This window comes from Apis laboriosa, unplaced genomic scaffold (assembly GCF_014066325.1).
Source record: "Apis laboriosa isolate Shangri-la unplaced genomic scaffold, ASM1406632v1 scaffold5213_cov150, whole genome shotgun sequence".
Taxonomy (NCBI): Eukaryota; Metazoa; Arthropoda; class Insecta; order Hymenoptera; family Apidae; genus Apis; species Apis laboriosa.
The window spans coordinates 35,599-47,768 of NW_025223582.1; the positions used below are offsets into that span (position 1 = coordinate 35,599).

Genomic DNA, 12,170 nt, shown 5'->3' on the forward strand with positions numbered 1-12,170 from the left:
TTTGGCTTGGTACGACTCGAGAACGTTTATGGTGAGGTGATTTTAGGAGAGCGATGTCGGTTTTAGTTAGCTCTTTATGGTTTGGTTGGATGGGTGGTTGGTAGTTGGGTTTGGTGATATCAAATATATTCGGATAGTCGATCGTTTCGAGGGATTAAAGAGATATAAAATGGATGCTAAAAGATTTTGGAGATTTGATGTAAAGATTAGGTTAGGTTTATTTCGTAATTCGAAACTTTTAGCTTGGAAGAGGTAACGATAGATAAGATGTAATAGGGATTTTTTTATTGATATTGAATTCAGTTGTAAAAATTTCTGAAAACATTAGATATTAATTAGGTTAAGTCAATGATTTGGGATATTATTATATGTTGAAGCAATAATGATAAGTTGAACAGAGATTATCCGTTTTTTCCCTTATCTTTCGATATTGGTTTCAATTCTAACTATAATAAGTATAATAAGTTTCTGACGTGTTTAAAAAATACTCTCTTAAAGATTCGATCAATTATCTCGGTTAATATATATTTTTAAAATTGTCTCATCATCGGACAAATATGTATAGAAGATAACGAAAATGAAGTAGATATTAAAAATCTAAAATAGATCGAGTAGCGATATATTACGTTCGTGACGATATATATATTAGATTCGATATTTTCCCCCACTTCCATATGTATAATAATCTACTCCAAATATTTGACGTTATAATTCAACAACATAATGTTCCCCGCTTCTCACATCGAACGGAAAAAACGCAACTACAATCTCGCGCAATTTCCTCGATAAACGATTAAACGAGAGAGTTTAGAATTTAGGGCGATTGGAAGGGCTCGTGTCGTAGGCCTCTCGTACACGTGATACCCATAAGGCGATGGTATGCGAGCGGTATCACGGTTGGAGCCAACAGTCGTAAAAATTCTATCTAATAGCATCCGGTCGGTTGTCCCGGCCAGATACCTCCCCGGGGATAATATAGAGATTAGGCGAACGTGTCAACGGCCTAACCGACCGTTTCCTCGCCTGGAAATCCACCGAACTCGACGAGAGTGGGCACAATCCTTTTTGTCACGCTCCGTATTAATAAGAATGGATATTATCCATTCGATTGAAAATTCTTCGATACGACAATCGTTGATGACGAGGTTAATTTCGTACATTGTAAATATCTATAACATACTGATATCCAAGTGCAAGATGATCGTATAAAGAAACTGATATAATTGAAATTCGTGATTATATCGAGAAGGTAATAAGAGGTTATGTTACGAATAATAGAAATTTTACGATTTTAAATGGAGATGTGTGTATTATAATTTTTGATTCTTCTGATAGTTTTGTGATTGATGTAAATGTTTCTGCATTGAATATTAATGAATTCTTCAAAGATTTGTTAAAAGTATATACATAAGAATATAATAGAAAATATCTCGACATTCTCCACCACGAAATCGTTACGTGGAATTTTTGATTAAATACACATTTCACAATTGCGCGTTGGATATTCTTATTTCATAATAATTCGAATGTGGATGATACAAAATGTTTCAAATTGATTTTTGAAAGTTTCTACGAAATTGGGTTGCTTTCGATATTGATTCGAGTGTAGTGGATTATCGGTCGATAGTACATCGTTGATTTCGGAAATTTGCCGTTCACAGCGGAAATTAATTCCAGGAACAGTTATGTCCTATTCCAATTTCAAAGATTTTAAACCGTTTCTCTTTTTTCCAGCATTTCTAGCAAATGTTTAACTTTCGATAATAATAAAGGCGCGTTCGGAATTCTCGTTTGACATCGTTTCGATTCAAGAAATGATAATGATTGCAAAGCTACAAAAAGAAATTTCTACTAATTTTTTAACTACGAGAAATAAATCGAATTTATTTATAAAAATAATTATTATTTATTTCCTGATAAAATATACATTTGTTCAAATTTTTTAAATTTACAGCTTCAATTTTCCAAAACTCTTATTTAACTTTTCAAAAGATTCAAATCTGAATTTTTTTTTTTACATCGATCGATAAAATTCTCCATTCGATTCGTGCGAATGATTTTTAATCATTGTCTTTTCGAAAAAAATCGTAACAAAAATTCAGAGAAAACAATAGAACGGAGAAAAAAGAGCGTTACTTTTCTTAAAAAGAAAGAATTCGAAATTGGACATTATGGAGGAGCGTAAAAAACAAAGAAATCCTTAAATTAGTTCGAAGAAAAAACTTTTTTAACTACGAGAAATAAATCTTGATCGAATTTATTCATAAAAATAATTATTATTTATTTCCTGATAAAATATACATTTGTTCAAATTTTTTAAATTTACAGCTTCAATTTTCCAAAACTCTTATTTAACTTTCCAAAAGATTCAAATCTGAATTTTTTTTTTACATCGATCGATAAAATTCTCCATTCGATTCGTGCGAATGATTTTTAATCATTGTCTTTTCGAAAAAAATCGTAACAAAAATTCAGAGAAAACAATAGAACGGAGAAAAAAGAGCGTTACTTTTCTTAAAAAGAAAGAATTCGAAATTGGACATTATGGAGGAGCGTAAAAAACAAAGAAATCCTTAAATTAGTTCGAAGAAAAAAGCTATGGCCCCGTCGGGGATTATTGAAATTCATGGTAGCGTATCGAGACAGGAAATGAAGAATTACGGAACAATCGATCAGCGTCTACCAACTGACCTCTTTAACTGCTTTATCAAGTCGGCTGTAGTCGGATTAACAGTGTAGCGACGCTGGCAGATACGCGGCATGAATCGTACAAGAAGTTCGTTCAATGGAAAACGGCCGCTTCTGTATAATTGAGTTTTGAAATGCTCCAATTGCATAATCAACGACATTCATAAGATCGTTTCTGCGCTTAGAAATTCAATCTTGTTTTAACGCGCTCCACGATTTATCCAATCATTTTTTTTTTTTCTTATTTTCTAATCGTTACTTTAAATTATCGATAATAAATAAATTTTTCTTAAAAGATACGGATTTTTATATTTTATATATATTTTATATATAATATTTTTATATATTATATCTTTGAATTCTTCTTTCGTTGTTCGAAATTAGTCAAACGGTTCGATTTGAATGAAAGTATGCAACGCATTATTTTGATAGTTTAAAATGGATTAATTGACACGGGATAATTTTATTATTTTAATTTTACGGCAGAATAAGTGTAATTATATGGGTAAAACTCGAGTACATAGTTTTCATAGTTTAACATTAACGAAGAGCGAGTATGTAGTACGGTGAAAGTGAGATGAGAAGGCATTAATCCGCGTAACATTGACCTCGTGAGCATCGTGATCAGCCAAATGGATAAAGGAAACGAGGAAAGGAAAGGAAGGAAACACGAGGAATAATAAAAATTTCACGAGATAGGAATAATTAATTTATAGCGGTTTCTTTTTCTTTCCTCTTATGTTCAAACCAAGAGGAATATCGAATATCGAGAGCTTTCTGGTGCTGCTGTGTGAAATCATATTTTCCCGATAGAAATTTCAAATTTAGAATAAATATAAAATATTAAACTTAAAATTGATAAAAATTTCTAGTAATATTGATTATTTAATTAACAATAATTGTATTTGACGGTTTTAGTAATTTTCTTTTTTAATGAAGCAAATTTAATGAAAAGTGGAATGATAACAGCGATATTCGCGTATTGAAATGAACTATATTTGGTTTGATAACGTGAATCTTTCGTTCGAGTCGTACTTTAAGTATTTGAAGAAGAAGAATTAAAGATTTTTGAAATAATTTTTTAAAAATTCTAAATTCAAATTCGAAATAGTGCAATTATACTTAGATTTCAAACATCTAAGACTATCATCGATCGATTATTTCTTGCTAATGATCTATTATTAAAACTATTCCTCGATTCTTCTTTTTATTACCAGTCGCACTTTACAAAAAAAAAAAAAAAAAAATTACATCTCAAAATCTTCCATTGATTCGTTCAGAAACAATGGCCATCCTTATTTATCCATCCATCGATATGTATCAAGAATCAACCAAACTTTCATTATTAAATTCTTTTATTCGCAAGAATCTTAACGATATGAATTGCAATACCTTCTTTTTATCAATTACTTTATTATATATAAATAATAAATTATTACAATAATTATATAGCAGATATAATTATATACACGGAATTAAAATTCACTTTTCAAATTAGAAAAATTATTCTCTTCTACTCATAATAATCCTTTTCACAATTCCTTTTCAGAGAATCGTGTGATGCAACGATAATTATTTTTCGTAATTAATCGACGAATAAAAGTTCAACAGGATCCTCTCAGTTCGATATCGAGCGATAGATCGAACGCTTGTAAAACCTGTTATTAGACGTAGGGCGTAGTCGTATGGCGTAGCGTTACTCCAAGCTCATTTACATCGTCTCGATATCCAATTATCGGTTACTTAAGCAGCTCTCTCGGTCAATGATGAAAGCGCGCGTACACTACTTTATGCCGTATTGTGTAGAAAAGTTTGCGGCTTATCGCTCGCGTGAATGTTCGATCGAGAGATCGGGGAGGGGAGGCGTGCAATGTTATTAATGGAACAATTAGTATCATGGGTGTTAAGATGATATCGGCGGTGTACGCTATGACTCCTTAATCGGCGAACGGATCGGCGTAACGGTGAATGTCAGCCGTACCGATCGTGCGATTCGTTAGGAAGGAAAGTAGCAATCGCACGGTTTACTATCCTGCAACTGACTATAATATCGAGGAAGAAATTAATATTTTTAGAATCGAATGTAAATGAACAGGATTGAAGATATTTGAGGAAATAGAGTTTAAAACGTGTGAGAAATTCGTTAGGAAGGAAAGTAGCAATGTGAATCGCACAGTTTACTATCCTGCTACTATAAAATCGATGAAGGAACCAATATTTTTAATATCGTATCGAATATAAATGTTTGAACAGGATTGAAAATATTTGAGGAAATAGAGTTTCGAACGTGTGAGAAATTCGTTAGGAAATAGTAATGTGAATCGCACGGTTTATTATCCTGCAACTGACTATAATATCAAGGAAGAAACTAATATTTTTAGAATCGAATGTAAATGTTTGAACAGGATTGAAAATATTTGAGGAAATGGAGTTTCGTGTGAGAAATTCGTTAGGAAGTAGCAATGTGTTTACTANCAATATTTTTAGTATCGTATCGAATGTAAATGTTTGAACAGGATTGAAAATATTTGAGGAAATGGAGTTTCGTGTGAGAAATTCGTTAGGAAGTAGCAATATAAATCGTACGGTTTATTATCCTGCAACTATAAAATCGAGGAAAAAACTAATATTTTTAGAATCGTATCGAATGTTTGAACAGGATTGAAAATATTTGAGGAAATAGATTTTAAAACGTGTGAGAAATTCGTTAGGAAGGAAAGTAGCAATGTGAATCACGATTTACTATCCTGCAACTATAAAATCGAGAAAGAAATTAATATTTTTAGAATCGTATCGAATGTTGGGGATGTAAACGTTTGAGCAGGGTTGAAGATAGAGGAGGTTGAAGATCGGGGAAATAAAGTTTCGAACGTGTGAGAAGTTCGTTAAGAAGAAAATGAAATGAATCACTCGGTTTACCATCCTACAACTGACTATAAAATCGAGGAAGGAACCAATATTTTTAGAATCGTATCGAATGTTGGGCATATAAATGTTTAAACAAGGATCGAAGAAATAGAATTTCGTGAGAAATTCTCATCTTAATTCGCGATATGAAATTAAATCGAACCGAGCCAAACTTAAATAAACATGAATCTTAGAAAAATAAAACTTATTTATAAAAATTTAATTCGCAATTACCATATCTATTTAATTTATTTATTATTTTATCTATTTATCTATTTAATTAATAAATTAATAAAAATACATTATCTATTTAATTTACATTTCCCATTAATGTCTAAATATCTTGCGTATTAAAACGATAATAATAATAATTAAATAATAACTATTAAATAATAATAATAATTAAATAATAATAATTAAATAATAATAATTAAATAATAACGTCCCAGTTGTTAAATAAAATGAATTCGAACGGAGAGGAAGCAAAATCTTTTATCGAAATGTTTCATCTAACCTTCCTCCATCTTGTTTTTTTTCCCAGCACGCGAACAACGTACGCAAGTCGGCGGCGGAATACGTGGCGCGGCGTCAGGCGCGCAAGATCTCGATGACACGATCGATGACCTCGTCGCTGGCCGTGCCGATGAGCCAGCTGAGCGACGTGGCCTTCCTGCCGAACGCGAAGGCCGGCACCTTCTTCGCCCGTGACAACGTGTCCAACTTCATCGGTTGGTGCCGCAACAGCTTGGGTATCATCGAGTGCCTGCTATTCGAGACCGACGACCTGATTATGCGCAAGAACGAGCGACACGTGATCCTCTGTTTGCTGGAGGTGGCGAGGCGGGGCGCGAAATTCGGTATGCTGGCGCCGATGCTCGTCCAGATGGAGAGGCAGATAGATAGGGAGATAGCGGCGGAGAATAAGGCGGCGAACGGTGCCCATGGAAATCCCGGAAACGACGAGAGCGACGACGAGTACGCCGATATGCAGCAGGAGGAACCGTGCCTCATATACGGACCCCAGCCACAGATCGTCACCAACGATCTGAAGAGCTTGGACGAGATGGTAAGTTATTTTTCTCCTTTTTCGATTAACAGCTTTTCGATTAACAGTTGTGTGGAAATTTATATATCTGTAATTTTGGGAAATTCGTTGATTATTAAATATTATTAACCCTTTGCACTCCAGGCCTGTTTCGCTCGGTCGAACCAGCAACTCGGACCGCGCGTTCTCATAAGATAATTACTCATAATTATAGAGCTTAGAAATTTATTTGTGAAGCGATATTCTAAAAGAATCAAACACGAATAAATATTGTCGTTGTTCAAGTTCCACAATCCCTGTGACCGAGAGTCACCGTTGGAGAGCAAAGGGTTAAGATTACTAGATTTTATATAAAATATATTTATTACTAGATTTTATATAAAAGAAGAAAGGATACGAGAGTATTATTGGAAGATCAAATTTTGAAAGCAGGTGTAAATGATCTTATTATTTTTATGTATGAGGTTATAGAAGAAGAATGTAACGTACGAAGGGACGGAGGTCTTCCGTCTGTTCGATCCAGATTTCCAGCTCGGTTTCAGATACGTGGATTTGTATTTTTAAAAAGCTGTGGCGCGACTGTAATGTTCCCAGACTATGAAAATAACTCGCACCCTTAGGTATTTATGGCGTTACTCCCCGCTGAATATCACGAGATCAGGAATAAGAGATGATGGTTATTCGTATTCCGGCGTTGAAAGGCAAAAGAATCATCGTGTAATCATCTTTCGTTAAAGATTTTGAAACGTTCTGTAGCACAATTTTTATCTTTATTCCAGTAGATCTGCGCAAATGATTAAAAAGTTAAATTACTAAAAAAAGATAGTAAATTCGCGCAAAAATATTTATTTTAAGAATATTACTTTTATATCCATAAATTCTTCTTCGTTCTATTTTTTTTACTCTCAACGATGCAAATTTTTATTCCAATTTATACAAAAACTTTTCCATAATTTTCCATAATTTTCTAAATCCATTAATATCCATTTTGATTATATAAATTTTCACTCGATACTAGATACCTCTACACGACAATCACGAGATTTCTAATTTCAAATTCAAAGGATCATATATATATATTACCTATGCAAGTATCTACCAGATTTCGAATCACAATGATGTACGATCGTCGCAGGTGGCCTGACGGTTTTCCAAAAAAAGAAAAAAAAAGAAAAGAAAAGAAAAGAAATCCGGTATAGATCTTTGTACACGCGAGGAACGGACGGTTTAAAATGTCGTCTTGATAACTCTCTTCCGCTCGCAACTCGTGGACTCGTAAATCGTGTTAGCATGACACCGAAACGAAAACCGTCTCGCTTCCATCTCGAACCGCGTTTTCCACCGCTAAATGGATTTAAACGGTCACTAAATCAGCCTGGTAAAACGTAACGCGTTCGCGTCACGTGGGCAGAACAAGCGTAATTGCCCGATCTCGAAACCGATTTCGTTCTCGTTACACGCCGATCGTAAATACTTGCGCGCGCATAGCCCTCGTGTCGTGTTACGTGTGGGAATCGGCCGTTCGACTTGTCCACTTTTCCACGCGCTCTACCGCGCTCGGTCACGCGGTGTTAGGGGTTATAGCAGGAATTTCGCGGATAGAAGTTTCCCTGAACGGTCGCTAGAGAGCAATTTATAGCCGCATTGTGACTCACTTGTAATACCGCGGTTAGTTCAAAACTTTAAATATTGGGGACATTATATATCGAACGAATTCTATAGCTTCTATGATCATTTTATATTTTGTTATGCGTACAGAGTCTTTCGTTTTATAAAGTCAAATTAAAGTATTGATTATTGATATTAAATAGGATAAACTTGTGCAAAAATCGACGAATCTCATAATAATCGATTAACGTTCGTATTATTTATTCCTTGTTGTGTATGTAGAAAGAAGATCGATAGATAGATCGGTTGATTTTCAAATATGTTTTACAAAATTCGTTTTATAAAGTCAAATTAAAATATTGATTATTCATATTAAATAGGATAAACTTGTGCAAAAAATCGACGAATCTCATAATAATCGATCAACGTTCGTATTATTTATTCCTTATTGTGTATATAGAAAGAAGATCGGTAGATTTTCAAATATGTTTTACAAAATTCGTTTTATAAAGTCAAATTAAAGTATTGATTATTCATATTAAATAGGATAAACTTGTGCAAAAAATCGACGAATCTCATAATAATCGATCAACGTTCGTATTATTTATTCCTTATTGTGTATATAGAAAGATCGGTAGATAGATCGGTTGATTTTAAGTTCAAATATGTTTTACAAAATTTTGTATCATTTTCTATTTAGTTATTACTTGATAGTAAATTCTATCCTTTCGTTTATTTCTTCTTGTTGTCGATTTGTCGTGATAAATCTGCGTGTTTAGTTATCATATCGTATAATATGTCTATAATTTATATCGCGTGGGAAATAACAAATGATGCAACTTGTTTCTCACGGTTTATAAAAGTAAATTTTCCCCTCCCCGACAATCGGTTGAATTCCGGCTGGAAAATTAAAATGACAAAGCTGGTCCATTTCCCTGCACATCTTTTGTGTAGTTATCCGTGCTATGCGCTTTAGAAACACGCTTAGGCATCCGGGGGATTTAGCCAGGCGTTGTTCGGATGTAGTCGACCTCAGACCACGCTTGCGCCGCTTGAATAGGAAAAGAGCAATCTGCTGATACATCCTCGCAAGAATTCATACACCGGCGCCTCGAGATCTGACGCGTTATGCTTAACGGGTTCCAGATTCGCAAATAACTCGAGGAGAAGAATAACTCGACTTTAAATCCTTTAAATGTGAAAATATATGCATATATGAAACTATTTTAGGAGAGAATTTTATCACTTAACGTGAAGAGATTTTAAAAGAGATATTTTTCTTTTTTTTAAATTTTTTTTTTAGGTTAGGAAAGTTAGAATCAAAATGGTGGTGTATGTAGAAATTAAAAATGGCCGACTTCTCAGTTCTATCTTTTTGGATTGAGAAAAAAGGAACAATAATGTTAGAGTCAAAATGGATGTAAAAAGGATAAATTTCTTTTTAATATTTCCAACTTTTTAGATAAATAGGCATCTAAAACTAATTAGCTTTTATAATCAGATACACGGATATATTAATTAAAGAGAAACATATGATAAAAAGAAACAAATCGTGTATCTATGAAAAAAATTGAACAATTTTAATCTTTATACAAATACAACTTACAATGTATCTTACGTTAGACTTTATTGACTGTCACATTCTTCTTTCACCCCTAAATCTAAATCATTCAATCCTACGCAACTTCAACGCTAGAAACTCAGTCAAACGGCCGTTCAATCACGCGAAACAATAAAATTGACAAGTAAGAAAGAAAAAACGACACTATTAAATTAAACCTCGCATTGTTATTAAAGTTATTCTAGGAGTGTCCGTAAGAATTCCACGATTCACCTTCACCACCAGTGTTCTAGAGGGAAAATGCTCACCGATTCTCAGGACACTGCACAAGGCGGCCGGCGATAACGGGGAATTTTTCGCGCTAGGGAATTTTTTCGCATGGCGGTTCGTTGTTGGACGAGGCTGCGCGAAAAGAATCCGCCGTGTTTTCCAGCGGAACTAACGGCGTCTGGCTGCTTTAACGCCAGACTAAGAGGCTCGGTGTGTTTTCGAAAGCGACAAGAAACGCTGGTTAATTTGGAACGAATATACACGGCCTCGCGCTCGCTTTTCTTTTCCGTTAGATCTAGGAGGCTGTTGTTGGTTCTGTCTGAGATTCGATACATCCTCTCGCGCTCGAGTGGGAGATAATTGGTTGGTGCAGAAAGATTCCACGAAGAACGAAACGCGAATAGAAAGTTTGATACAATCGAATACGATGTTCTAATTGTTACGAATGAATTTAGATGGAGGGGTAATTAAGGTGTAGTAGTTATGAAAATTTGTCTAAATTGTTGTTACGGATTTATTAAAAATTAATTAGTTGGATATAGTTCAGATTGTAAACTGAGAAACAAATTTTGTGTTATTTTAGTATTTTTAATATCCTTTCGTACTCTCTACTTTCTACTTTTGTTATCCCAAGTTAGGTGAAAGAATGGCAAATTTACAATATTTTTTTCCTTTTTCTTCATAGCTTTGCTCTCTAAAAAATTCGCAATATTTAACGCGACTTTCTCGTTAATTTCTCACAAATCGCAACTTAATAAAACGATTAATCTATCACGAAATTTCTTTACTCTTCTTCCTTCCAAACCATATAACGGAACAAAATTTTTCCCGAACATTTATTGGAAAATTTTCGAAAACGTTTCGTCCGCAAACAATTTGCAACAGTTGTTGTCAAGTTGGCACGAATTTGCATTTATAACACAATAATTTGCATTTATAAACGATTTCTTAAGGAACGTATTCTTAAGGAATCACAGCTGCGTTCGTCTATCTCGCGATTTATCCGCATGAATGCAAACAGCATTTCTCCACTGCTGTGTTTCACAAAGGGCGAACGATGAGAGGGAAAATTTGCACGAGTCGATTGGAAAAACACGTGTTTCTGATCGTAAGGTGGAGGACACCGTGATGAATAAGAATAGAATTCGATAAATTCGATAAATGCTACGCGATAATTTTTGTTTTTCCGTCAGCGTGGAATCGTAGTTCGTTGGAAACAATATTTTATTCTATTTTATTTCTAGAAACGAGTTGCATAATTGATAATTTAACATTTTAAGCGGGGAATGTTATTGCTGTTGGATCAGTGGGAAAATTTTTGGCTTTTACGTACCATTGAGGATAGTATTTTGCGAATAAAATATTTTATTCTTCAGTTGAACTTTGAAAACTTGGAATATTAAACGTATGTAAAAATTTAAGGAATGATTAAAGGAAATAAATATAAAAGTTGATAACTCGTTCAAATTATATTTTTCAAGTTACAATTTAATTTAATTTTTGGATTAAATAAAGCGAGATAAGGATATTAGATTTCTTATTGTGGAAGTAAATTAAAAATGAAATGAAATAAACCATATAGATTTGGATTAATTGAAAATAAGGAGTGAATTGATTCGTTTAAAAGTACATTAAATATAAATAAATTAAAAGTAAAAATAATTTTAAAAGTATAAATTAATTTAATCAAAAATTCCAATAGGTGAATAACAAAAATAGAACGATTATAATTCGAGTCTTTGTTTGGCATTGCGCGATAATCGAAGCTATTTCAACGAATCAAAGCGTTATTTTATAAAAATATGCCGAATTCTATTTTTAGATCGAAAGAATCATCAATAACTCATTGTTTCCGGTTGAGACACAAGTGAAAACCTTTAAAAGTTTTTAACAGCCACGTAAACAAGAAGAGGGCTTACGTAATCGTGCAGAATGTGTATCGTTCCTTCAGAAATGGAATTTTATTTCTCTGCAAACTCGATAATTGGCTATAATTTAACGGTAACGACTTTATTGATTGACTTGGTTAATGAATTCAATAGAAGAATGTTCGTAAAAAAAAAAAAAAAAAAAAAAAAAAAAAAAAAAAAA

The 12,170-nt window shown here is 33.5% G+C and overlaps 1 protein-coding gene across 2 annotated transcripts in view; it reads left to right on the forward strand.

The window, feature by feature from the left end:
• LOC122717482 (GAS2-like protein pickled eggs) overlaps positions 1-12,170 on the forward strand; it is a 78,124-nt gene that overhangs the window by 34,076 nt on the left and 31,878 nt on the right. For both annotated transcript variants that reach the window (XM_043941589.1, XM_043941590.1), the window contains exon 3: positions 6,137-6,661. In XM_043941589.1, the coding sequence (XP_043797524.1) occupies positions 6,137-6,661 (525 nt within the window). The remainder of the gene's footprint in view (positions 1-6,136; positions 6,662-12,170) is intronic.